This window comes from Heterodontus francisci, chromosome 27, assembly GCF_036365525.1.
Source record: "Heterodontus francisci isolate sHetFra1 chromosome 27, sHetFra1.hap1, whole genome shotgun sequence".
Taxonomy (NCBI): Eukaryota; Metazoa; Chordata; class Chondrichthyes; order Heterodontiformes; family Heterodontidae; genus Heterodontus; species Heterodontus francisci.
In genome coordinates, this window is record NC_090397.1 from 4,146,755 (window position 1) to 4,173,953 (window position 27,199).

At 44.0% G+C, this 27,199-nt stretch overlaps 1 protein-coding gene across 1 annotated transcript in view; it reads left to right on the top strand.

The window, feature by feature from the left end:
* Positions 1-27,199, top strand: part of washc4 (WASH complex subunit 4) — a 128,757-nt gene that overhangs the window by 10,088 nt on the left and 91,470 nt on the right. Inside the window, exons 3-13 of the mRNA XM_068059384.1 lie at positions 91-230; positions 9,234-9,287; positions 9,802-9,867; positions 10,037-10,082; positions 19,558-19,625; positions 22,892-22,974; positions 23,227-23,385; positions 23,778-23,820; positions 23,993-24,096; positions 25,059-25,179; positions 25,390-25,513. Of these exons, the coding sequence (XP_067915485.1) occupies positions 91-230; positions 9,234-9,287; positions 9,802-9,867; positions 10,037-10,082; positions 19,558-19,625; positions 22,892-22,974; positions 23,227-23,385; positions 23,778-23,820; positions 23,993-24,096; positions 25,059-25,179; positions 25,390-25,513 (1,008 nt within the window). The remainder of the gene's footprint in view (positions 1-90; positions 231-9,233; positions 9,288-9,801; positions 9,868-10,036; positions 10,083-19,557; positions 19,626-22,891; positions 22,975-23,226; positions 23,386-23,777; positions 23,821-23,992; positions 24,097-25,058; positions 25,180-25,389; positions 25,514-27,199) is intronic.

Sequence of the window (27,199 nt, forward strand, 5' to 3'; positions counted from 1 at the left end):
TGGGAAGAGTTCGTGAGCCATTGCTGGATTGTTTCAGTTGAAGTATTCAACTATTGCATACTCCTTCAAAACCTCTACCTCTGTGTTTAGGAATCCATGCTGAAGTCCAGCTGAAGAATTATGGAAGATTTCTCGAGGAGTACACTAATCAGTTGAAAGGAATAGAAGATGCATTGGATGATTCTGTTGGGGATGTCTGGGACTTTACTCTGGATCCTATAGCTCTTAAGGTATGACTTATGAAAGTTTAATTTTAGTGGTCTGAATTTTGCTTGTTAATTGTATGTGGTATATTAGAACTTAACTTTTGTTCCTCTCATTTTTCCTTAGACGATTAGTCTGTCACATAGGATTGATGTGCAGAATTAATTCTACTATGTGGGCTACTGAATTCAGATAGTTCCCTTAATCTTCTCAGCTTCTCCAGTCTCTTCAAATCACTGAAGACCTGCATCCCTGGTACCATTCTAGTAAATCTCCTTTGCACCCTCTCGAAGGCATTGTCATCCTTCCTGAAGTTTGTTGCACAGAATTGACCACAATACTCCAGCTGGGGCCTAAGCAGTGATCTATAAAAGGTTTAGCATAAATTCATTGCTTTTAGATCGAAGGATCTCATATGCCTATTTATCAGCCTTCTCAGCTTGTCCTGACACCTTCAAAGATTCATGTATATCTTGAACTGCCTTTAAAATTGTACCATTTCATTCATATTGACTTTTCTAATTCTTCCTAACAAAATGCATCACTTCACACTACTGTTAAATGTCATCTGTCAAGTGTCTGTGCATTTCAGCAGTCTGTATCTTCCTTGAAGTCTGTTACTATCCTCCTAACTGTTTACTACGTTTGAGCTTTGTCATCTTCAAACTTTGAAATGATGCCCTGTATACCCAAGTCTAGGTCATTAATATTTATATAATGGTTCCAGTACCCATCCCTGGTGAACACCACTGTATGCTCCCCTTTAGTCTGAAAAGCAACCCTTCACTGCTTTCTGTCCCTTGGTCAATTTCATACCGACACTGCCACTGCCCCTTTAATCCCATTTAGCTAACAAGTTGATTATATGATGTAGAATGCCTTTTAACTGTACTCCCCTCAATAATCCTTTCAGTAACATTATCAAAAACCCAACCAAGTTAGTCAAATGTAATTTATCTTTAACAAATACATGCCAGCTTTTATTTATTAACCCATATTTTTCCAAGTGGCAATTAATTTTGTCCCAGGCCATTGTCTGTGTCTCCACTACCGTGTCAGGTTGATTGGCCTGTAGTTAGCGATTTGTCCCTCCTTTTTTTGAACAGGGATACAACACTTACAATCCTCCAGTCCTTTGGCACCATTTCCATACCCAAGGAGGATTGAAAGAGTGTGACCAGAGCCTCCGTAATTTCAACCCTTGCTTCCCTTTGCAACCTACGATGTATCCCTTCTGAACTGGATGACTTTTCCACTTTGAGCTTTTAAGTACCTGCTCTTTATCTACTTTTATCCTCGACAGTCTTGCTGCTGCCTCCTGCTTTACTGTGACATTGGCACCATCCTCTTTTCCAGTGGAGACAGATGCAAAGTACTCATTCAGTGTCTCAGCTATGCTTTCTGCCTTCACAAGATCATCTTTTAGGTCCCTAATTGACCTTGCTCTTTCTTTGACTGCACTTTTACACTTTATATATTTATAAAAGACTTTTGGATTCCCTTTTATGTTGCATGCTAATCTGCCCCTCTTGTTCACTTTTTCACTTCTCTGTGCTTTCTGTATTTAGCTCAATTCTTTATTATAAACCTAACATTTATCATAAGCCTGTTCCCATTTCATTTTAATTTCTATATCATTAATCGTCCAAGGGCGGCACAGTGGCGCAGTGGTTAGCACCGCAGCCTCACAGCTCCAGCGACCCGGGTTCAATTCTGGGTACTGCCTGTGTGGAGTTTGCAAGTTCTCCCTGTGTCTGCGTGGGTTTTGGCCGGGTGCTCCGGTTTCCTCCCACCACCAAAAGACTTGCAGGTTGATAGGTAAATTGGCCATTATAAATTGCCCCTAGTATAGGTAGGTGGTAGGAGAATATAGGGGCAGGTGGGGATGTGGTAGGAATATGTGATTAGTGTAGGATTAGTCTAAAATGGGTGGTTGATGGTTAGCACAGACTCGGTGGGCCGAAGGGCCTGTTTCAGTGCTGTATCTCTTTTTAAAAAAAAAAGGGGCTCTGGTTTTGATTCCCTCACGGAATGTGTCTAGTCTGTACCCGAACTAATCTCTTCTTTGGCCTCCCATTGCTCCCATTGTTTTATTGCAGATCTTGATTCCAATTTGCCTGGGCCACATCCATTTTAGCTCACTGAAATTAGCCATTCTCCAGTTGAGTATTTTCACATTTGATCTTTTCTTGCCCTTTTTCATGATTTCTTTAAAGCTACTTAAGGTCTCAAACTTGCACACTTGGAAAGCGCTTCTGACCTCCACTGGCAGAGGCAAAGAATAGAGCTGGGATTTTAAAGTAAATGTTACTGATCAACTTGATTTCGATATAGTTTTTGAAGCATTCTTATGATTGAGTTTTACATTCCAGTGACATGAAACTAGAATCTGGAATGACTTTAGTCATTTTGGAAGCACTTCGCTTTTTCAGGTATCTGTGGATGGAAACATGGTACCAAAGGAAGTTTCTAAACCATTGACAACTGAGATGACGAATGATCAAATAGGTTACATCAAAGCTAAGGGGTCTGTGTGATTGATGCTTTGGTTATTTGGAAACTATGCAGCCCTGTCAACTGTTCTGGTGACCTCCCTATCAACGAGGTTAACACCAGGGAGGAGTTGAAAACCTATGGAAAAGCCTGCTTTCAGCCTGGATTTGCAGCCACTTTTCAGAGAGCTGGACATGATAAGCTTTTGTACTAGATAAGTGCAGAAAGCCTGTGATAAATGGAGTCAGCACTGATTTTGGTTCCTGTTGGTCATAGGGTAGTTGCACGATATTTGTAGGCCGGTTGAAAATTATTATGCCTTACGCTATCACTTGCAGTCTGACAGATGACTCTTGAACGTGAAACATACTTGGCAGCTTTTCGATCTGGACTGCTGAATGTGCTGAAGATGGGGCCACTCTTTGACCAAGACAGTGCAACATGAGATGCCCAAGATTGATGCGCGATGGTGCAGCGCAGATAGAATGTCTATTAGAAGATGATTTGAAATAGTCAGTTTGAAGGAGAAGTGTGTATTCCGCTGATTTACTCAAAGCCTTCCACAGCTATTGGGCAGCAAAGATATGGTTTACTTGTAATGAGAGCCAGATAATTTTTTTCCTCAAAAATCTACTTTATTCATAAAAATCTGTATATAAAAAAAAATCACAAAACCGTTCAAAACAGCACCAAGCTGACATTCCAAAAAGTGCAAAAGAAATCAGTTTTCTTCAATACAGGAGTGAGTTGCCTCACAACCCTTCCATTCAATTTTGTATGCCGTGTACGTTTTACAGCAAACCCATATTTGGTGTATATAGCCCGAGCGGTTTCCCATGGGTCCAGCCCCTCAGTTCACTATGGCGGGAGGACCTTACACAGTGGTCTTTTCCCATTGAGCCTTTGCGGCGGCTGCCCCAAGCTTTAGTGCGTCCACTTAGCACGTAGTCCTGGACCTTGGAATGTGCCAGTCTGTAACACTTGGTTGTGGAAAAATCTTTGCGCTGGAAGACCAGCAAGTTTCGGGCAGACCAAAGAGTGTCTTTCACTCAATTGATGGTCCTCTAGCAGCAGTTGATGTTTATCTTGGTGTGCGTCCCTGGGTAGAGCCCATAGAGCAAAGACTCCTGTGTTGCAGAGCTGCTTGGGATGAACCTCGACAAAAAACACTGCATCTCTTTCCACACCTGCTTTGCAAAGACACATTCCAGAAGGAGGTGGGCAACTGTCTCTTCCCCACCACAGCCACCTCGAGGGCAGCGTGTGGAGGGGGTGAGACTCCGGGCGTGCAGGAAGGATCTGACTGGGAGGGCCCTTCCCACCACCAGTGAAGCTACGTCTTGGTGCTTATTTGAAAGCTCTGGTGATGAGGCACTCTGCTAAATGACTTTGGCAGTCTGCTCGGGGAACTATCCAAACGGATCCGCCATCTCCTTTTCCCGTAGAGCCTTGAGGACATTCCGTGCAGACCACTGCCTGATGGATTGGTGGTCAAAGGTGTTTTTCTGCAGAAACTTATCCATGAAGGATAGGTGGTACGGCATGGTCCAGCTGGATGGAGCATTCCGCGCAATGTGACCAGGCCCATCCTTCGCAACACCAGGGGCAGATAGAACCTCAGCACAGAGTTTGCGTACTGGGGCTCTACGCACAACTTGATGGTCATCTGGATGAGGGTGACGTTAGGTACATTTCTTCTGCCCTTATCCAGAGGTTTGAACATCATGTCCATCCGGACCCAGTCCATTTTGCATCTCCAGATAAAGTTGGAAATTGCTCGGGTGACCGCCACGGTGCAGAAATGGGGTATGGGCCAGATCTGCGTCACATACAGCAACAACGTGAGTGCCTCGCACCTGATGACAAGGTTCTTACCCACAATGGAGCGAGAACGCTGCTCCCACACGCTCAGTTTCTGGTGTACCTTGGCTACTCGCTCCTTCCAGGTTTTGGTGCATGCCCTGGCCCTTCCAAACCATATCCCCAGCACCTTCAGGTAGTCTGACCTGACGGTGAAGGGGACAAAGGATTGGTCGGCCCAGTTCCCAAAGAACATGGCCTCACGTGCCCTGGTTAACTTTGGCTCCGGAGGTCAGTTTGAACTGGTCGCCGATGCTCATCAATATGTGAACCGACAGCGGATCTGAGTAGAAGGTGGCGAGTTTGTCCATGTACAGGGAGGCTTTGGCCTGAGTGCCTCTGCTGTCTGGGATTGTCATCCCTCTTTTGCCCGCATCCTTCCTAATGGACTCAGCAAAGGGTTTGGTACAGCAAACAAACAAGACGGGGAGAGAGAGAGGACAGCCCTGTCTGACTCCAGATTGGATCGGGAAACTTTTTGATTCCTATCCATTGATTGAGACTGCACTGCTGATGTTTGTGTAGAGCAGTTTGATCCAATTGCAGATTCCCTCCCCAAACGCCATTTTGGAGAGCACGTGTATTATGTATGTGTGCGATATCCTGCCAAAAGCTTTCTCTTGGTCCAAGTTGATGAGGCAGGTGTCCATTCTCCTGTCCCGTACATAGGTGATAGTCTCGCGCTATTCAGGAATACGATCAGAGATCTTCCTGCCAGGTACAGTACAAGATGAATCACCAACTCCAGAGCAGGCTTGACCCAACTGGCGATGACTTTGGACAGAATCTTGGAGTCAACATTAAGCAGTGAGATGGGCTGCCAATTTCTGACTTCCACCCTTTTCCCCCTTCCGCTTGTAGATGAGGGTGGTGATGCCTTTCCTCATGGATTCTGACATGCTGCTGGCCAGAAGCATACTGTCATATACTTCGAGCAGGTCTGGGCCGATCCAGTCCCACAGAGCTGAATACAACTCACCTGCTAAGCCGTCGCTTCCAGGAGTTTTACTCGTCTCGAAGGACTTGACGGCATTTGTCAGCTCATCCAGAGTTGGCGATTTGTCCAGTCTCTCCCTCATGCTGTCATCTAAGACCTCCATGATAGATGACAGGAAGGACTGGGAGGCTGTGCTGTCCGTGGGCTTCACATCGTACAGGCCAGCATAAAAGGATTTGCTGATCCTTAGTATGTCGGACTGCAAAGATGTTACCGAGCCATCCTCTTCTTTCAGGCTGCTGATCAAAGCTCTCTCTCTACCTCTTGGAAGAAGCAACGTGAGCACATCTCATCCTGCTCAATGGAGCAGTCTCTGGACCGGAAGATGATCTTGGAGGCCTCCGTGGCAAAGAGCGAGGCCTGCTGGCTCTTCACCTCATGGAGGTCCTCCTTGACCTCGACCCCCTTCGACTGCAGCCGGAGCAGATTTTGCATTCTTTTCTGGAGTCGGGGCATTTCCCGCTTGTGTCTCACCCTCTGAACACCTTTGTAGATAAAGAACCTCTTGATGTTCTCCTTGATCTCCTCCCACCAGTGCTGTGGAGACTCGGGTGTCACGTTTCTCCATGTCCCCCTGCCAACCCGCTGGTCATCCTGTAAGTAACAGACAGAAAGAGGCAGTGGTCAGAGAAAAACACCGGCTTAATGTCAGTGGATCTGACTGTGAAAGCACAGGACACAAATAGGAAGTCAATCCCGGAAGGGGCAGAATCGTCTGGTCTTGACCAGGTGTATCTACGCTGCGTTCCGTCTGCAGGGTTGCTGAAGATGTCGTGCAGCTTGGCATCTCTTACTGTTTTCATTAGCAATCTGGACATAGCGGCCAGTTTGCTGTCACCCCTGCCGGATTGTCCAGCTGTGTTAATGATGCAGTTGAAGTCACCACCTAGAATGAGCGGTCTGTATGTTGCCAGCTGCAGTGGGAGCTGCTAGAAAACAGTGAGCCCTCGCTGCATTGAACCGGGGTGTACACGTTGATCAACAAGAGTGGAGCTTTGATGTACATTACATCTGCTACGAGGAGGCAACCACCGACCACCTCCTTAACTTCAGAAATGATGACGTTGCCTCCCCGCAGCAGAATACCCAGGCCGGAGGAACGGGAATCATTTCCCCCTGACAAGATTGATGGCCCATGCGACCACCATATCGACCATTGCCTGTAGGTGCTGAGGTGTGGTATTCCACACTTCTGCAGAAACCGCAGGTCGGCTTTGACCTTGGGGATGTAGTCCAGGGTTGAAACACATTACGTAGTGGATTTAATGCTATGCACGTTAATCGAAGCAATCTTTATACCCATTTTAAAGTTTTGTGTTGCTTCCCACACCAGTTGTCCTTGCTAGTCCCAGTCCTTGGGTATGTTCCTTCATGCCCATAGTGTATACAAGCAGTTTCACATTCGTTGGGCTCAAAAGCCCCTCCTGGGTTCCTCATGGGGGGTTTGCTCCGCTGGGGTGATATCGGCGGGGGGGGGTGGAGTCTTGTAGGAAGCAAGGCTTCGGCTGTCCTCTGTTGTTGGTGTCTTTCCCCTCTATTTATCATCGAAGACATCACTGCTCCTGGCTTCCCGGAACTGGAGCGCGCCAGACACTTCGTTGCTCTCGGTGTCCCGGAGTTTGGGTGTGCTGGGCATCTCGCTGAGTTCGGTGCATTGGGTTTGGTGCGCGCTGGGCCCATCACAACCTCCAGTGCCCTGGAGCTGGGGGACTTTATCTTCCAGCTCCTTTGAGTTCTGTCGCTTCTTTTGCAGATGCTGTCGTTTTGGCCCTTCCTCGTCCAATGAGGAGGAACTGCTGTAGTCTGTCTCAGACGGTAGCCTTCTCTTACCACTGGTTTGGGTGGTGACCTATTCCTTTTTTGAAGGTTTCTTTGTGGTTTTCTTTTGTATCACTTGCCACTGACCAGTTTGTTTAGCTGCCTTCTCCTCCATTGATTCTGTCTGTAAAGGAGGGGTTTCCGGGCACGGGGTAAGTGTTGAGTTGCTGGTGCAACTGCCTCCCCCTTTCTTCTCCTTCTCAGGTAGACTTTCCTTGCTGTGGAGAGGCTTGCTTGTCTCCTTCCCAGCACCAGGCGCGTTCACCGTTCTTTCTCCCGGCCTTTCCCTGGACCTTGCCACCTGAGGCAGTGTTTGGGGCAGGTTTTGTAGAGGTGGCCTGCCTCACTGCACAGGTTGCAGCACTTACTCTGTTTACAGTCCTTATTCTGATGGCCTTCCTTCTTGCAGTTCTTGCAGGCGACTGTGCTGCAGTTGGCTGCCACATGACCAGATTTGCCGCAGGTACGACAAACTGTGGGCTGCCCCGCGTAGACCAAGAAGCCTCGACTTCCCCCGATAGTGAAGCTGGAGGAAGGGTGGATGATGGCTCTGTTCGCATCGACCTTCAAGGTCACTTTGACCTGCCGCTTGCTGGTCCAAATCCCAAATGGTTCCTTGACATCAGTGCCGTTGCCAGCCACCTCGATGTACCTGGCGAGGAAGGCGAGTACATCCACGACAGGAACATGGGGGTTATAGAGGTGAATTGTCTCCACCCGGTCACGTTGTGACGGCAGCGTGAAGAGTGGCTGCACTGTGAGGATGGACAGCAGCACCTGGTTTCTGTTTTCCTTGAACACCTTCAAGAACTTGATGCACCCCACCACATTCTTGAATGTCAAGCCAAAATATCCACTGCTGGGGAAATCCTGCAGGCAGAAGATGTTTGCAGCTTGGAATCCACAGCAATCAATAAGGATTTTCTTAATGAAGAAGGTATGGTCAACTGGTGCACCTTCATTATCTTCACCACCACCCGAATGGTATTACGCACTCCCTGGCCTGAAACTCTAGAATTGGTTACAGCCATTTTACTCAAAACCTACCTAGAACAGGATCAAAGACCACTGATCATGGTTTCTCCCAGCCAGGTAAGGCAGATAGTTGTATAACACTAACTGCAAACTATCTATTCGTGGCAGCTTCCTCTTGAGGTCGGGCTTGTATTTGGTCTGGACCACTCTTCATAGTAAGTGGTGTCCATTGGTTGTAATCCAAAGAACATGAGTTCTCATCCCACCAAGACAGTTTAACAATTTTAAATTGAATTTGATTTATAAAAAGCTGAAAATAAAAATCGGTTAAAGTGACCCTGAAATTGTCAGATTCTCATTAAAAACTGAACTGGTTCACTAATGACCTATCGGGAAGGAAACCTGCCATCTTTACTCACTCTGGCTTACTTGTGATTTCTGTCATACGCCAACGCGGTTGACTCTTAACTGTCCTCTGAAATGGCTGAGTAAGCCAGTCAGTCTGTCCTCTGTTGCAGGAGCACCTTCACCATCCACTTTAGTGGTTCAAGAAGGTAGCTCACCACCCCTTGTGTATGTGTGTGTTGAGGACATCATGCTCGCTGTGATCTTTGTGGTCAAATGCTGTTGATGCCTGCATATTAATAACCGCCAGTAGCTGAGGGAGCAGCGGCTGACTGGCACCATGGAACTATATCCCAGTGGGGAGTTGGTGTCTTGAGAGTAAGGGAGAAAGTGATGGAGAGGAAAGTAGAATGTTAGTGTTGCATAATGCTTGAGTATTCCCACATGGTTAAGTTATCTACATCAAGATCATGTAGAATAAACAAGTTAAACTCTTCTGGTTAAACATTTTTTTTAAAGTGTGTGTTTTTTTTATGTTCAGCTTTTGCCATGTGAACAATCCTCACTATTGGAACTTATTAAAACCGAAAACAAAGTAAGTTGACATCAGACTGTAAACTACAGTCAATTAGAGTATTAAGTAAGATAATCAATAAGGTCTTAAGGCTTTTATAAAGTTATGGAATTTTAATTTGGCAGTAAGGTGTAAAAGTTCTCTTGATAATATCAGGTTTGAGATGTGGCAGTGATTGCTATTGCAGCTTGGATCGCACCTGTTACAGGCATTCAGGAAATGTGTAACTTGCTGAGGCAACAGATTGAAGTTTGTCAGTGTGTGGTTATAAATGGCTTTGTTTAAGTTGACAGCTCGGCTAAATATGTCATTGAACAGCACATTTATGCGAAGGATTTTTGTGGGAATTTTCCACGCAAAATCCAAGTAGAAGTGACAGTTGTGTTTTTGTTGGATTTAAATGTGCAAATCTTAAATTTAAAAGTTTAGCAATCCAAGCAAGCTTTAAAAGATCTAAAATGTGGAGTAGGTGCTGCATGTGGGTAGTGGTTATGATTTAAATGTTTTCTCATTTAATAAGAACAATCTTTTATAGGTCCTGAATAAAGTGATTACAGTTTATGCTGCTCTTTGTTGTGAAGTAAAAAAGTTGAAATATGAGGTAAGCGAACTTATCACTTTTCTTTCTTATGTAGTCTCTAAGTAACACGGTTATTTAAAATTATCTTGTAGTGTTACTGTTTCATGCAGAGTGTATTGATATATATTCTAGCAAAACCGTATTACATCAGATATTTTTCAAGTATATAAATGATTTTTGTGTCTTTCAGGCTGAAACTAAATTTTACAACGGGCTTCTGTTCTATGGCGAAGGAGGTTGGTTGTGCTCTTTTGCTTTAAATTTACATCCTCACCAAGAGGGTGCAAAATATTGTGCAGGGGGAAGGGAGTAAATCAGAAGTTGTACATGTCGGTGCCAACAACATAGAGAGGGCAAGTATGGAGGTCATACGGTCAGATTTTCAGGAGCTAGGGAGGAAATTCAAAAGTAGGACCTTGAAGGTAGGAATCCGTGGATTAGCAGCGAGCAAGTGGGAGTAGAAAAATGTGTGTCTTGAAGCAACATGCATGAAGGAGGGCTTCAGGTTCTTGGACCATTGGGAGCAATTCTGGGACAGAAGGGAAGGCTTGCTCCTCAACAGGATTGGAACCAATGTCCTTGTTGGGAGGTTCGCTAGTGTGGTTGAGAGGGGATTAAAGTAAATTGGCAGGAGGTTGGGCACCAGCATGTAGAAGTAGTAAAGAGGAATAAGGTGCATGAAGGAGTGAATGTTGGATAGTACGAGAGAAAGAAGTAGTCCCATAGGAGTAGACTAAGAAGTACTACGAGGAGCACAAAGACAGATTTATAACACGTGTAAACGCATAAAGTGTGGCGGATAAGATTGGTCAGCTACAGGCTGATTAGCCGTATGGGAGTGTGATGTAGTGGCAATAATGGAAATGTGACTTAAAAATGGAGAAGACTGGGTGCTTAATCAAGGATATAAAGTGTTCAGAAAAGATAAGGAAGAAAAAATAGGAGGTGGGGTGGCAGTATTGATTAGGGAAGACACTAGTGATGGAAGAAGAGGATGTCCTTGACAGGCAAGGACAGAATCCATTTGGTCAGAATTGAGAAGCAAAAAGGGTATGATCTATAAGTCTCCAAAGAGGGCGGCACAGTGGCGCAGTGGTTAGCACCGCAGCCTCACAGCTCCAACGACACGGGTTCAGTTCTGGGTACTGCTTGTGTGGAGTTTACAAATTCTCCGTGTCTGCGTGGGTTTCCGCCGGGTGCTCCGGTTTCCTCCCACCTCCAAAGACTTGCAGGTTGATAGGTAAATTGACCATTGTAAATTGCTCCTAGTGTAGGTAGGAGAATGGTGGGGATGTGGTAGAGAATATGGGGTTAATGTAGGATTAGTATAAATGGGTGGTTGTTGGTCGGCACAGACTCGGTGGGCCGAAGGGCCTGTTTCAGTGCTGTATCTCTAAAAAAATAAATAAATAAATAAAAAACAGAGAGAGAAGCAAATCTGCAGGGAAATCATAGATGCGCAAGAACTGGTGATATTTGGGGGACTTGAACACCATCCCAGTCTTATTTGGGTAATTCGAGTAAAGGGTAAGGAGGGGAGGTATTCCTGAAATGTGTTCAGGAGAACTTCCTTGATCAGTATGTTTTCGGTCCAACTAGGAAGGAGGCATTGCTGGATCTGGTGCTGGGGATTAAGGTAGGCCAAGTGGACCAAGTGTCTGTGGTGAATCACTTGGGTAAGAGTGATTATTGTATCATAAGCTTTAGATTAGTAATGGAGAAGTGCAAGGAACAATCTTAAGTAGGGCTTCTAAATTGCAAGAGGGCTAACTTCAGTAAGATGGAAGGGGATTTTGCCAGGGTAAAATGGAACCAAAAACTGTAACAGAACAATGGGTGATCTTTAAGGAGATGATGATTCAGGGAGAGGCAAGGACATTCCACAAGGGTGAAAGATAAGGGAACCTTTGATAATGAGGGAGCTGGAGAATATGATGAAACAAAAAAATGTTTGATATGATGAATTGTTCATGTGAGAACCAGGCCAAATACAGTAAGTTGAGAAGTGAAGAGGAAAATAAGACTGGCAAAGACAGAGTATGAGAATAGAAGGCAGTTAACACAAAAGTGAACACAAGAATCTTTACACTGGCATGTAAGTTTCAGGGTGGGCTCTATTAGGAACAAAGGGGTTGATATATGCTTGCCTTTGCAGGCAAGGTGAGAATACTTAATGAGCACTGTATATTGGCGTTTAAAAAGGAACAGGATGCTGACAAAATATCAATAGAAGTGAAGATGGTAAAGGTAATAGATGGGGTGAAAATTGATAAGTAGGATGTACTGGAAAAGCTGGCTGTGCTTAGAGTGGAGAAGTCGCCTGGTCCAGATGCCTTGCGTCCCAGGTTGCTAAAGGGAGTGGGATGGAGATGGCTTGCCATAATCTTCGAGTCTTCCCCAGATACTGGGAGAGGAAGGTGCCAGAGGATTCGAGAGTCTCAAATGTGACACGCTTGTTGAAGAAATGGTGTAAGGACATTCCTAGTAACTACAGGCTGGGCAGTTTAACATGATCGGTGGTTAAGGTTCTAGAAACAATGGTCAGGGGAAAATACCAACAGGCACTTGGAGAAGTTTGAGTTGAGGAGAGCTAGCACGGGTCTGTAAAAGTCAGATATTGTTTGACTAATCTAATTAAATCTTTTGATGAAGTAACAGGGGAGGTTGATGAAGGGAATGCAGTGGATGTTGCCTATATGGATTTTAAGAAACTGTTTGACAAAGTATCAAAAGGCTGATTAACAAAACTGAGGCTGATGGCATAGGAGGGTCAGTGTCAGCTTGGATAAAAAAATTAGCTTAAGCACAGAAAAGTTTGTCATAGTAATTGGTTGTTTTTCAGACTGGAGGATGGTAGACAGTGGTGTTCCTCAAGGGACAATAATGACTTAGATATTGGAATACAGAGTAAAATTTCAAAATTTGCAGATGGTACCAAACTTGGAGGTGTGGCCAACAGTCTCCCAATCGATTGCAACAGGATATAGATAGGTGAGCAGAATGGGCAGACAAGTGGCAGATGGAATTTAATAGAGATGTGAATTGATGCATTTTGGCAATAGGGATAGCAGAGACTATAGAGGCTTAATGGCACAGTTCTAAAGAGAGCTCAGGGACAGAAGGACCTGAGGGTTCATGTGTATAGACCTTTGAAGGTGGCAGGACATATTGAGAGGGTAATTAGCAAAGCATACGGGATCTTGAGCTTCATAAATAGAGGTATTGAGTACAAAAGCAGGGAAGTTATGCTGAATCTTTATAAAACTCTGGTTAGGCCACAACTAGACAATTGTGTCCAGTTTTGGAAGGATGTGAGGGTCCTTGACAGGGTGCAGAGGAGATTTACCTGAATGGTTCTTGGGATATGGGATTTTAGCTACATGGTTAGTTTGGAGAAGCTGGGGTTGCTCTCCTTGGAGCAAAGGAGATTGAAGGGAAGATTTGATAGAGGTGTACAAGATTGACATGTTGAGATAAGGTTGACAAAAGCTATTCCCAATAGCTGATGGTACAAGGACTAGGGAACACAGATTTAAGATTTTCAGTAAGAGATGCAGGAGGGATGTGAAGAAGAACTTTTTTTGTGCAGTGAGTGGTGATGACCTGGAACTTGCTGCCTACAAGAGCAGAGATGGTGAATGATTTCAAAAGGAAATTGGATGGGCACTTGAGGGAAATAAGCTTGCAGGACTATGGGTATAAGGTAATGGGACTGACTGGATTGCTCTACAGAGTCAGCATGGACTTGCTGGGCTGAATGGCTTCCTTCTGTGCTATAATGACTCTGTTAGCAGCCAGTGCTTTGGTTATGTACTGTATATATGAACATTCAAAATATTTCAGGTAGCCTTGAATGGCCTGAATAATGTGCCATAAACTTAGGCTCAATTAACCACTTACTTCTGAATCAGTGGGACATTTTCTCTTGTCCCATTTACTATGATGGTCAGTTGGTCTTTAATTATTGGCAGGTTTTTGCTGTAGCTTTGGGGACTAGTGACTTCGAATACTTTTTAAGAAAAAAAGCTGACTAACTTTGATTTTACTTAATGTGGTGCCAACTGAATACTTTTAGAGCTTCTTCTCAGACCTTGATTTGAATTGGATATTCGTTTGACAGTAATCAGAGAGGGAAGCCTTTAATTCCATTTGTCTCTAATAGATTTTGAACTCAAGCCTGGGGTAAAACGCCGATACTGACTTGCTGCATATGTTTTGAATGCTGATTTTGCTGTATGTACTTGTGCAGATTCTGTACCAATATATCACTGATTTGAAGTCAGTACATTTATTGTATCTTGAACCTGTAGCCCAAAGGGCTGTCAATAGCTGTTCTTGGTTCAGTCCTTCTTGGCTGCATTTCAAGTTTATTTCTGCTGGTCAGTTCTGAGTTAGAATGCACAAAGGGATTAAACTCTAAGGGAAGAACAGATTCTTCTCACTGAAGGTCATTAATTTAATATCACTCCCTGATAATTCAGATGTTTGCTTATCTGCTTCCATACCATAAAATATCTTAGTCAAGCCATGCTGTAATAAGTCCAAACTAGAGCCTGCATTTAGTACAGCTTTGTAAGAACATAAGAAATAGAAGCAGTAGACCATTCGGCCCCTTGAACCTGCTCCGCCATTCAATGCGATCATTGCTGATCGTTTGCCTCAACTCCACTTTCTTGCCCACTTCCCATATCCCTCGATTCCCTGAGAGATCAAAAATATATCACTCTCAGTCTTGAATATATTCAATGACGGAGCATCCACAGCTCTCGAGGGTAGACTATTCCAAAGCTTCACAACCAGATGAGTGCCTGTGTGGAGTTTGCAAGTTCTCCCTGTGTCTGCGTGGGTTTTCTCCGGGTGCTCCGTTTCCTCCCACAAGCCAAAAGACTTGCAGGTTGGTAGGTAAATTTGCCATTATAAATTGTCACTAGTATAGGTAGGTGGTAGGGACAGATGGGGATGTTTGGTAGGAATATGGGATTAGTGTAGGATTAGTATAAATGGGTGGTTGATGGTCGGCACAGACTCGGTGGGCCGAAGGGCCTGCTTCAGTGCTGTATCTCTAATCTAAATATCTGTCTGAAATGATCGGCCCCTTATCCTGAGACTCTGCCCGTGTTCTAGATTCCCAGCCAGGGGAAGCAACCTAAAATAAAAGCAAAATACTGCGGATGCTGGAAATCTGAAATAAAAACATGCTGGAACCACTCAGCAGGTCTGGCAGCATCTGTGGAAAGAGAAGCAGAGTTAACGTATCGGTCAGTGACCCTTCTTCGGAACTAGCAAATATTAGAAAAGTCACAGGTTAGAAGCAAGTGAGCCGGGGGTGGGGCATGAGGTACAAAGAACAAAGAAAATTACTGCACAGGAACAGGCCCTTCGGCCCTCCAAGCCTGCTCTGATCCAGATCCTCTATCTAAACATGTCGCCTATTTTCTAAGGGTCTGTATCTCTTTGCTTCCTGCCCATTCATGTGTCTGTCTAGATACATCTTAAAAGACGCTATCGTGCCCGCGTCTACCACCTCCGCTGGCAACGTGTTCCAGGCACCCACCACCCTCTGCGTAAAGAACTTTCCACGCATATCCCCCCTAAACTTTTCCCCTCTCACTTTGAACTCGTGACCCCTAGTAATTGAATCCCCCACTCTGGGGGAAAGAGCTTCTTGCTATCCACTCTGTCTATACCTCTCATGATTTTGTACACCTCAACCTCCGTCTTTCTAATGAAAATAATCCTAATCTACTCAACCTCTCTTCATAGCTAGCGCCCTCCATACCAGGCAACATCCTGGTGAACCTCCTCTGCACCCTCTCCAAAGCATCTACATCCTTTTGGTAATGTGGCGACCAGAACTGCACGCAGTATTCCAAATGTGGCCGAACCAAAGTCTTATACAACTGTAACATGACCTGCCAACCCTTGTACTCAATACCCCGTCCAATGAAGGAAAGCATGCCGTATGCCTTCTTGACCACTCTATTGACCTGCGTTGCCACCTTCAGGGAACAATGGACCTGAACACCCAAATCTTTCTGTACATCAATTTTCCCCAGGACTTTTCCATTTACTGTATAGTTCACTCTTGAATTGGATCTTCCAAAATGCATCACCTCGCATTTGCCCTGATTGAACTCCATCTGCCATTTCTCTGCCCAACTCTCCAATCTATCTATATTCTGCTGTATTCTCTGACAGTCCCCTTCACTATCTGCTACTCCACCAATCTTAGTGTCGTCTGCAAACTTGCTAATCAGACCACTTATACTTTCCTCCAAATCATTTATGTATATCACAAACGACAGTGGTCCCAGCACGGATCCCCGTGGAACACCACTGGTCACACGTCTCCATTTTGAGAAGCTCCCTTCCACTGCTACTCTCTGTTGCCCAGCCAGTTCTTTATCCATCTAGCTAGTACACCCTGGACCCCATGCGACTTCACTTTCCCCATCAGCCTACCATGGGGAACCTTATCAAACGCCTTGCTGAAGTCCATGTATATGACATCTACAGTCCTTCCCTCATCAATCAACTTTGTCACTTCCTCAAAGAATTCTATTAAGTTGGTAAGACATGACCTTCCCTGCACAAAGGTAACAAAGGAGAAGGTGTAGATTGGACAAGGCCACATAGCTGACCAAAAGGTCATGGAGCAAAGGCAAACAATATGTTAATGGTGTGTTGAAAGACAAAGCATTAGTACAGATAGGATGTTAACGGACTGAAGATTGAACAGCAGCAAGTACAAACATGGAAAAAAGAACAGTGGGTAAGCAAACTGAACAAACTAAGATGAAATGAAATAAACATACAAAAAAAAATTGTAAAAAATGTAAAGAAAAAAAACTAAAAATGAAAGTAAAATGGGGGGCCCGTCATGCTCTGAAATGATTGAACTCAATGTTCAGTCCGGCAGGCTGTGGTGTGCCTAATCGGTAAATGAGATGCTGTTCCTCGAGCTTGTGTTGATGTTCACTGGAACACTGCAGCAAGTCCAGGATAGAGATGTGAGCATGAGAGCAGGGGGGAGTGTTGAAATGGTAAGCAACCGGCAGCTCAGGGTCCTGCTTGCGGACTGAGCGGAGGTGTTCCGCAAAGCGGTCACCCAGTCACCCAAGGTGCCATGAGAAGGGGACGAGGTGGTGGGGGTAATGGAGGAGTGGACCAGTGTGTCACGGAAGGAACGATCACTTCGGAATGTTGACGGGAAGGGAGGGGAAGATGCGTTTGGTAGTGGCATCACGCTGGAGGTGGCGGAAATGGCGGAGGATGATCCTTTGGATATGGAGGCTGGTTGGGTGGAAAGTGAGGACAAGGGGAACCCTGTCACGGTTCTGGGAGGGAGGGGAAGGGGTAGAGGTGCGGGAAATGGGTCGGACATGGTTGAGGGCCCTGTCAACAGTGGGGGGGGAATCCTCGGTTGAGGAAAAAGGAGGTCATATCAGAAGCACAGTCATGGGAGGTAGCATCATCAGAGCAAGATGCGTCGGAGACGGAGAAACTGTGAGAATGGAATGGAGTACTTACGGGAGGTAGGGTGTGAAGAAGTGTAGTCGAGGTAGCTGTGGGAGTCAGTGGGCTTATAATGGATATTGGTAGACAACCTATCCCCAGAGATGGAGACAGAGAAGTCGAGGAAGGGAAGGGAAGTGTCAGAGATGGACCATGTAAAGGTGAGAGAAGGGTGGAAATTGGAAGCAAATTGATAAAGTTTTCCAGTTCGGAGCGGGAGCAGGAAACAGCGCCGATACAGTCATCAATGTACCGGAAAAAGAGTTGGGAGAGGGGGCCTGAGTAGGACTGGAACAAAGAATGCTCGATATATCCCACAAAAAGACAGGCATAACTAGGGCCCATGTGGGTACCCATAGCAACACCTTTTACTTGAAGGAAGTGAGTGGAGTTGAAGGAGAAGTTGCTCAATGTGAGAACGAGTTCAGCCAGGTCGAGGAGGGTGGTGGTGGATGGGGACTGGTTGGACCTCTGTTCAAGGAAGAAGCGGAGAGCCCTCAAACCGTCCTGGTGGGGGATGGAGCTGTAGAGAGATTGGACGTCCATAGTGAAGAGGAGGCGGTTGGGACCAGGAAACTGGAAATTGTCAAAATGACGTAGGGTGCCAGAAGAGTCACGGATGTAGGTGGCAAGAGACTGGACCAGCAGAGAAAAGATAGTCAAGATAGGAAGAAGTAAGTTCAGTGGAGCAGGCTGACACAGTGGGTCTGCCGGGACAGTCCCGTTTGTGGATTTTGGGAAGGAGGTAGAAGCGGGCTGTCCGGGGTTGCGGGACTATGAGGTTGGAAGCTAGAGGGAAGATCTCCAGAGGAGATGAGGTCAGTGACAGTCCTTTGGACAGTGGCTTGATGTTCGGTGGAGGTCATGGTCCAGAGGGAGGTAGCAAGAAGTGTCTGTGAGTTGGCGTTGAGCTTCTGCAAGGTAGAGGTCGGTACGCCATACAACAACAATACCACCCTTGTCCGCAGGTTTGATGACCGTGTCGGGATTTGACCTGAGAGAACGGAGTGCCTCAAGTTCAGAGGGGGACAGGTTAGAGTGAGTGAGGGGGGCAGAGAAATTGAGATGACCAATGTCTCGCCGACTGTTTTCAATGAAGAGATCAAGAGCGGGCAAGAGGCCGGGGGAGGGGTCCAGGTAGAGGGAGAGTGCTGGTGGCAGGTGAATGGGTCTGCTGGTCGGGGGGAGGACTCCTGGTCGAAGAAGTGAGCCCGGAGGGGAAACAACCTCTTTGTTGATCATGTCAAGTCCCTTCAGAATCTTGTATGTTTCAATGAGACTACCACTGTACTGCCTCCAAGGCATATACTTTCATAGATATGCAGACAAAAACTGCACACAGTACTCCAGGTGTGGTGTCTCCAAAGTCCTAAACAATTTTACCAAGACTTCCTTATTCCTGTACTCCAAACCCCTTGCAATTCAGGTCAACATGCCGTTTGCCTTCCCAATTGCTTGCTCAATCTGCATGTTAACTTTGTGTTTCTGGTATGAGTACATCCAAGTCTCTTTGCACATCAACATTTAAAAGATTCATGCCTTTTAAAAAATATTCTACTTTTCTATTCTCACTACCAAAGTGAAAACCTCCCACTTCCCCACATTATACTCCATCTGTCACTTTGTTGTCCACTCACTTGACCTGTTTATATCTCTTTGCAGACTGTGTCTTCATAGCTTACATTCCCACCTAACTTTGTATTGTCAGCAAACATGTTTGTGAATATATACTGTAATCTGCGTTACTGTAGACCTGTATGCATACAGCTGCTTTCAAAAAATCATATTTTTGATGAATTTCTCTTCCCACACAAATAAAAGGCCTGATTTACCCCTTTAGTAATATAATTTTATTACTACAGCACTCCGGTTTAATACTTATCTGAAGAATAGGTGCTTTCCACAAAAATCATTCCATTATTTTTTAAACTTCTAAATTTTTATTCACCTGCTTTGTCTCTCTGTTTCTCTGGCTCTCTCTCACCTGAATATAATTAATATTCAATTAGTTAAAGGCAAAATACTGCAGATGCTGGAAATCTGAAATAAAAACAAAAAGTGCTAGAAATACTCAGCAGGTCTACCAGCATCTGTGGAGAGAGAAGCAGAATTACTATTTCTGCTGTTAGTGTCTGTCTGGCTCCCTGCACTGCCCTGCAATCTATAAGGATCCAGTAACAATGTTTTCTCTTTTAGTTACAGATTCGAGTATGGTGGAAGGGGAGTCACAGATCCAGATGGGCAGGTTTATTTCTTTCTTACAGGTATGCTACCTGTTTTCACATTTGTTTGTCAGTGCCAGTTGTAAAGATATGGAAATCCTTGTTGGCATCAGTGTGTGCTTTATGTTGGTCGCCACACCACCAGACGAATGTGGAGGCTTTGAAGAGGGTACAGAAGAGGTTTATCAGGATGTTGCCTGGTCTAGAGGGTATTAGCTATGAGGAGAAGTTGGATAAACTCGGAATTGTTTTCACTTGAACTACGGAGGTGGAGGGGCGACATGATAGAGGTTTACAAAGTTATGAGTGGCATGGACAGAGTGGATAGTCAGAAGCTTTTTCCCAGTGTGGAAGAGTCAGTTACTAGGGGACATAGGTTTAAGGTGCAAGGGGCAAAGTTTAGAGGGGCTGTACGAGTTAAGTTTTTTTACAAGAGGGTGATGAGTGCCTGGAACTTGCTGCCGGGGGAGGTGGTGGAAACAGGTACGATAGTCGCGTTTAAGAGGCGTCTTGACAAATACATGAATAGGATGGGAATAGAGGGATACGGACCCCGGAAGTGCAGAAGGTTTTAGTTTAGACAGGCATCATGATCGGCGCAGGCTTGGAGGGCCGAATGGTCTGTTCCTGTGCTGTACTGTTCTTCTTTCAGGTTCTTTGAGAAACTCAGCTCTGGGGGAGGATACGGGTTTTACTGTCAGGCCAAGTGCTGGAAAATGGGATTAGAATTGATAGGTGCTTGATGGCTGGTGTGGACACAGTGGGCTGAAGGGCCTGTTTCTGTGCTGTATAACTCTCACTCTAACAGGATTTATATTGTAACAGTTTTTGTAAATCTAGCTTTATTTTGTTTGCTTGACTCAAATTTGGGGGAAACACCAATATTTTGTAGTGCCATCTGTTGTAATTTGTTTTATCTGTTACTGCTCAGTTGTGTTTAGTTTTTAAACTATTCAGGATCCTCTTATGTATTGTTCCTTTCGAAAACAGTCATCCTACCAACAGTTCCTGTTTGATCTCAGTTACTTAAATCACTTCTGTATTTTCATTATACTTAAAGAATTTAATCTCCCCTTGGTTGCTCTCAAAAACCTCTGCTAACAGCGTTCATACAATAGACTGTGTTGTACAGTGTGGTGAAGACGTGAGACTCTGGCTGCACTATGTAGTATAACTCACCGGAATCCCAGGTGTCATTGGTACTCGTGTAACTCAGTCACTTCAGGGATCTGATGAATTGGCCTTTTTGTTCCTGCTTTTCCATTCTGTGCTCTGTTACATTCCATGTATTCTTTATTTGTCCTTAAACCCTCCTCCCCCCCCCCCCCCCCGGCAACATCTGCCCCAAGAAACTGTACTGTTGCATCCTTAAGAACGCTGTTGAACCCTAATTATGCAGCATTATCTCCCTGTAACTGGAAACAAACATGTCTCACTAAATTTGATATGGTGTTTTCCCATCATATTATTGACTCTTAAGTATTAAGCTATTTGGAAGCTGGATAGGTTGAGGTTTACTCCAGTGAAAGGCTATTAAATCTGCACTTGAGTTCTGTAATGACTGGGTGTTCCTGGGGCAAACACTGAAATCGCCATGAATTCAGCATTAACCCTTATGCTGAATGAAATTCCATTAAAACATGAGCAGCGGTTCTGTACCAACACTATAGAATAAAGTCTAAATAGGTTTTCGTTCATTACATAACTTGAAGGTAAAATCAGGGCAGTGGTGAGAAAGCCCCCAACATACATATCATTTTTAAATTGCTGCAGAAAATGAAAGTATAAAAAAGTTAGTCTGTAGTACTGTGTGTGACAGTTATGGTGAACAAGAGTTAAAGAGACAAACGGAGCCATGTTTTAACTTCCCTATTTACTGGTGGAGCTTCAGTGACTAGCCTATAGCACAAGTAATAAGTTACCAGTCTCTCTACTGTCTTTGTGAAATCTCGAGTGAGCTTTCTGATTGGTTCGGTGCAGGCTGATATTCCAAATTTTCTGATTGGTTGCATTTTTCCATGGAAAGCAGTGATGCAGAAATGTGGGTAAAAAGTAAATTCAGTTCCTGATTATAGTCCATCAAACAAAAAAATAAGCCACTCAAGTGTAATTTGACTCTGCACTGCTGACCTGCAAATTCCTGATTCCATCACTACCAGCACTACTTCATGCCTCATATGGTCATTTCCTATTGGCTGGTAAGGTTTCTGTCCCTACCTTAGACTTTGTCTCCTGCGGCTCTGTTCCTTGGTCTGCATTGCCCTGATCAATGATCTTAGCACTTGCCTAACATTCACTTCCTGCACTTCCTTGCACACCCCGCCTGTTTACTGTCTGACCTTCATTTCTCTGTAAATAGCGGTGTATGAGATGCACTAGAGTTTAGGCATTTTGGTAGAATAATTATATTTTTACTGGTGGGTGGGTCAGTTTAGTTTAGTTTAGAAATACAGCACTGAAACAGGCCCTTCGGCCCACCGAGTCTGTGCCGAACATCAACCACCCATTTATACTAATCCTACACTAATCCCATATTCCTACCACATCCCCATCTGTCCCTATATTTCCCTACCACTTACCTATACTAGAGGCAATTTATAATGGCCAATTTACCTACCAACCTGCAAGTCTTTTGGCTTGTGGGAGGAAACCGGAGCACCCGGAGAAAACCCACGCAGACGCAGGGAGAACTTGCAAACTCCACACAGGCAGTACCCAGAATTGAACCCGGGTCGCTGGAGCTGTGAGGCTGCGGTGCTAACCACTGCACTGGGTCAGTAACCAGATAATTGGCAAAGAGCCAGAGGGGAGATGAAATTTATTTTTTAATGCAGTGCGTTATAATGATTTGGAATGCTCTGCCTGAAAGCAGATTCAATAGTAACTTTCTAAATGGAATTGGGTAAACACTTAAAAAGGAAAGATTTGCAGGGCTGTGGTGAAAGAACAGGAGTGAGACTAATGGCTAGCTTTTTGAGAGCTGGCACAGACGCAATGGGCTGAATAGAATCCTGTGCTGAATACTGGAACTTTTTCAATAGTAATATTGCTGAGCACAATGTCAACTGTTGTTCCTCCCCAAACACACACATACTAATCGAGAGGAAAGCTGTTGTATTTTGTTGCACTGATGAGGCTACAGTGGGAGGGCAGTCCTAGCTTGGGTGTTCTTATGATGGGTGAGGGTTCTCAGAGAACATGTAAAGAAATGGCCCTGAGGCACTTAGCTTTTTTCAAGCAATTTCAAGAAAGCTTTGAACAGGAGAGTTTGAAGGGATAATTAAACGTGATTTTTTTTCCGCTTTTAGGAGTTATCTTGCTTTATTACAAGATGTTATGAAGTAGTGATGAATATTGTTCAACAGCTGGCTTCACTCTATACTAGCAATAAGTAAGTAAACTTTCCATTATATCTTTGTACATTGGATAATTGCAATGAGCGAGGAATGAGGGGAGTACGTTATTGTGTTTTAAGAACGTTACCTATACTTTGTACTGATCAAGATGTGGAATATTGGTGCTGGGGAATGGAACACTTTCCCATATTAACACCTGTGTCACCATAAGACAGCAGTTGCACTGTGCAATGTACCTTAATCTCAGTCCTACTACACTAATGCTGCATTTCCATTTCCCATATCAGTCACATCAAAGTCTCTGAGCAGAAATGCTTGTCTTCGTGCCAAATTAGGGACAGCTTTTATACTGTGGACTCATACCCAGATGTAACAGGATCAGAATTACTTCAAGTAAATTCAGTATGTTTCTGTAAATGCACAGCACCTGGAAAGAAACAAGGCAGGTTAGCATTTCAATGGCAAGTGAACTCATTGTGTAATTCCAGTGGTTTATGTTTGTTTTTGATTTTCAGTATCTGCCATTCCTTTTCATTTCAAAACCTGAAAATATTTCTCATAGGATCCTCACACAAGCAATGAGGAGACTTTCATCCTTTTTACATCCGGGACTTTGACTGGAGATCAGGCTAGATTGGCATTCTTATTTTCCTTGAGTTATTTTCAGTCTCTGTGCTGTGGCACAGTGTTCCTCAATTCATGTTTGTTTTCTATTGTAGGAATAAGTTATGCCCATTATAATTTAATGCAAATGGTATTTAATCATGCATAAAGGCTTTTTGTAAGAAATTAAGAACTTGTCCTAATCTTGGTGTTACTAAATTTTCCTTTTCCTTAGAATTGCACCGAAAATCATAGAAACGACTGGGGTTCATTTCCAGGTGAGTTGTAAGTTAAACTATATCAAAGGAATTGCTAACCTAGACCATTTTCGCCACCTCATTTTTGAATCAGTCACTTGATTGTGCGTGAAAGATTTAAGTTGGTTGCCTTCTGTTTAAGTGTGGTGATGTGTAACAATGCTCTAAACTATATAAATGCATACTGTTGCAGACTGTTTATGAACACCTAGGGGAGCTGCTGGCTGTTCTGCTCATTTTGGATGAGATCATAGAGAATCATGTTACCTTGAAGGACCATTGGATCATGTACAAAAGGTTAGAACGTGAAGTATAAAATAAAATGCAAATTATTTTGCTAGCTTATAAATAATTTAGCTCACAGGCAGATAACTTACCATGCTTCTGCAGCTGGGCATGGTGTAATTTTCACCTTGAATAGCCTTTCAAGGAGAGCATGCAAAGTAAGCAAGACATTTGATCATGGCCGAAGAAATGTCAGGAGAAGTCAGCTAGGCCACTTTCTGTAACAGTTAGCTATCCTGTAGCATGCTGCTGGGCTGTCTGCTCCCTGTCTTACCTGAGGAACAGTGTGTAATGTAGGGGAACCAAAGAGGAACACAACATAGGAATTGCTAGATGAGAAATGACCAAGGTCCATCTATTTTGCCTTCTACCATTCTGGAAGTCACATGACAATGATAATTGAGTTGTTGACTAATCATATCATAGTTTCTATCAGTTATTCTACAACAGAGCCAGACATGAGGTGAGGTGCAGACAGTGGTGCAGAGTGAACCATGGGTCCAAATTACCTGTTCCTCCCAAGCCACGCTCCACTTACCACATGTAATGACTAATACTGCATCCCAAAATAATATTTGAGGAAGAAAAGTAAAACTGCAGAGTCTATAATTGACTCCATTTTTATGACCATTCAAGAATATTTAACTCCTTTAAATTTCTGTGGTTGAACATGGTTGCAGTAGTGCGAAGTACCTACAAGTGGTGCTGCTGGGTTGTGACTCCCAGACATACCACCTGGAAGCAATTAGTGCACAAGCTAACCTAGGTAGGTGCCTAACCTAGATTGTCATTCCCTAGTTTGCATTCCTGAAATTTATCCAGAATTTAGGATATAGACCTGTGAAGAAAGTTAGCCTCATTTTTAAACAGATTTGTACTTAGCTTAAATGTAGTTACCGTCAGTGGGCAAGTAGGTTAATTGTACAGTATCGCATTTGAGAGTATTTTACAACTGCATTTTTGGTGGTTTTTAGGTTACTGAAATCAGTCCACCACAATCCGTCAAAATTTGGAATTGCTGAGGAAAAGCTGAAACCATTTGAAAAATTGCTGTTAAAGCTGGAGGGTCAGTTGCTGGATGGGATGATTTTTCAGGTCAGGGCATATTTGAATATAGCTGGTCACCATAGCAAAATCACTGAAATACATTGCTAACAAAAATAAAATTCAGTTTACATCTAATCAAAATGCCTGCGTGCAATCATAGTCTTTAACTTAATATTCTAGAACCGGTTGTTATAGCTCGCACATGCGGGATGACATGTTTTCACAGTCATTCTGGTATTAACTGCATTTGTTCTGTAGGCCTGTGTTGAACAGCAGTTTGATATGAGGAATGAACCAATTTCAGTCTCAAAGAATAGCACATTTGCAGAAGAGTTTTCCCACAATATTCGCGTTATTTTCACCAATGCAGAATCCAAGCTTGGTAAGATCTTTTAAAACTTCAGAGATTGTAAGAGTTGGTTTTCCTGAATTTGTAACCTTGCCACATACTCCATCCCTTTTCCTGGCCACTGTCTGAGGCTGAAGCAGACTGTTCGCAACTGTCATGCCCTATTTGAACCTGAGCTGATCTTCCAACCCCATATCCTCCAACAATAAGGCTGCCACTTTGACCTCCATAACATTACCCTTCCCTCGCCTTCCCTCGTCCATCTGCTGAAACCCTGAGTCATACGTTTGTTATCAAACTATTCTAATGCTCTCTTGGCTAGCCTCCCACCTTGCACCCTCTGTAAACTTGAGTTCATCCAATACTCTCCCACCTCTACTCCCACCAAATCCTGTTCGCCTGTCACTTCTGTGCTTGCTAACCTAAGTTGGTCCTAGTCCAACAATGCCTCAATTTTAAAATTCTCATCTTATTTTCAAATCCCCCCCATGGCTTCACCACACCTTATCTCTGCAACCTCATTCATCCCTACAACCCTCCAAGATCTCTTGTGTGCCTCCAGTTTTAACCTTTTGGTGCAACCTAGATCTTAATCATCACGCCATTGGCAGTTGTGCCTTCAGCAGCCTAGGCCCTAAGCTCTGGAATACCCTCAACCTCTCCACCTCCCTACTTCTCTCTCCTCAATTAAGACACTTCTTAAAACCTATCTCTTTGAATGAGCTGTCCTAATGTAAGATTTTTGTGTGTTTAGATAGGTTGTTGACTAGTTTTTGACCCACAAGGTACAAATTCTGGCTTTTTAATCAAGATAGTGAGTTCATTAAGTACAGCAAAAATATACAAGCAATACTTAACCAACAGCAGTAGTTATACAGCAGAATATAGGGTGTCCTCGGTCCTTGCCTGTGCTGCTGTGGAGCCGTCTTCTTTCTTGATGTGTTCTGTTGATTGTCAGTTGGTTTCTTGAATCGGTGCGTGCCGAGTTGTCCCAGCACCTGTCATTTATGACCCCCTCTGAGGGTTCCTTCATTCCACATTGTTATAGTCCACCTTAACCCTTTGGTCAGGTTTAACCTCACCTTCTGTACATTGTCGTCTCTTGGTTAGGTTATAGTAATCAGATTACAGCAGATATGGCCCTACCCTCTGTACATTGTCTCTGCAAACAGCTTGATGGCCCAGTCATTGTTACACAGTGGAGAATGTTTGCTGTAAACTAAAGTCTTGAATGGTCTCTGGATATATTTATTTGCATTATCATCCTTCATGAGGCATACCAGGTCTGTCCCTTATTGTCACTGAATCTGTGTTAGCTTGAAATGCAGAATGGGCATCCAGTCTCATTGCAATGCTACTTCTGGTAAGGTTGTGAAAAAAAACCCTATCTTCCACCTTCTCCCCACTACAGTGTACCAATATACATTTAATTTTAAACATGATTCTAAATGCAAAGTCTGTATTTGTGTGTGTGTGTATAATATAGAGAGAGAGATATAAAAAGTGTAACTATTCCCAAGCATAACTGCAACATCATTTGAAACCATTCTAATTTAAAACATAGCATCTCATGAGTTTTATCAGACCATAACTTATATAAATTCATCCAACAGATAAAACATGGCAGTTGTTAACACTTTAGTTCCTACGGTCTCCACGTTGAGGGTGAAATGCAGGACGGCATTGATCCCTCATACGGAGGACATATCCTTTCATGGT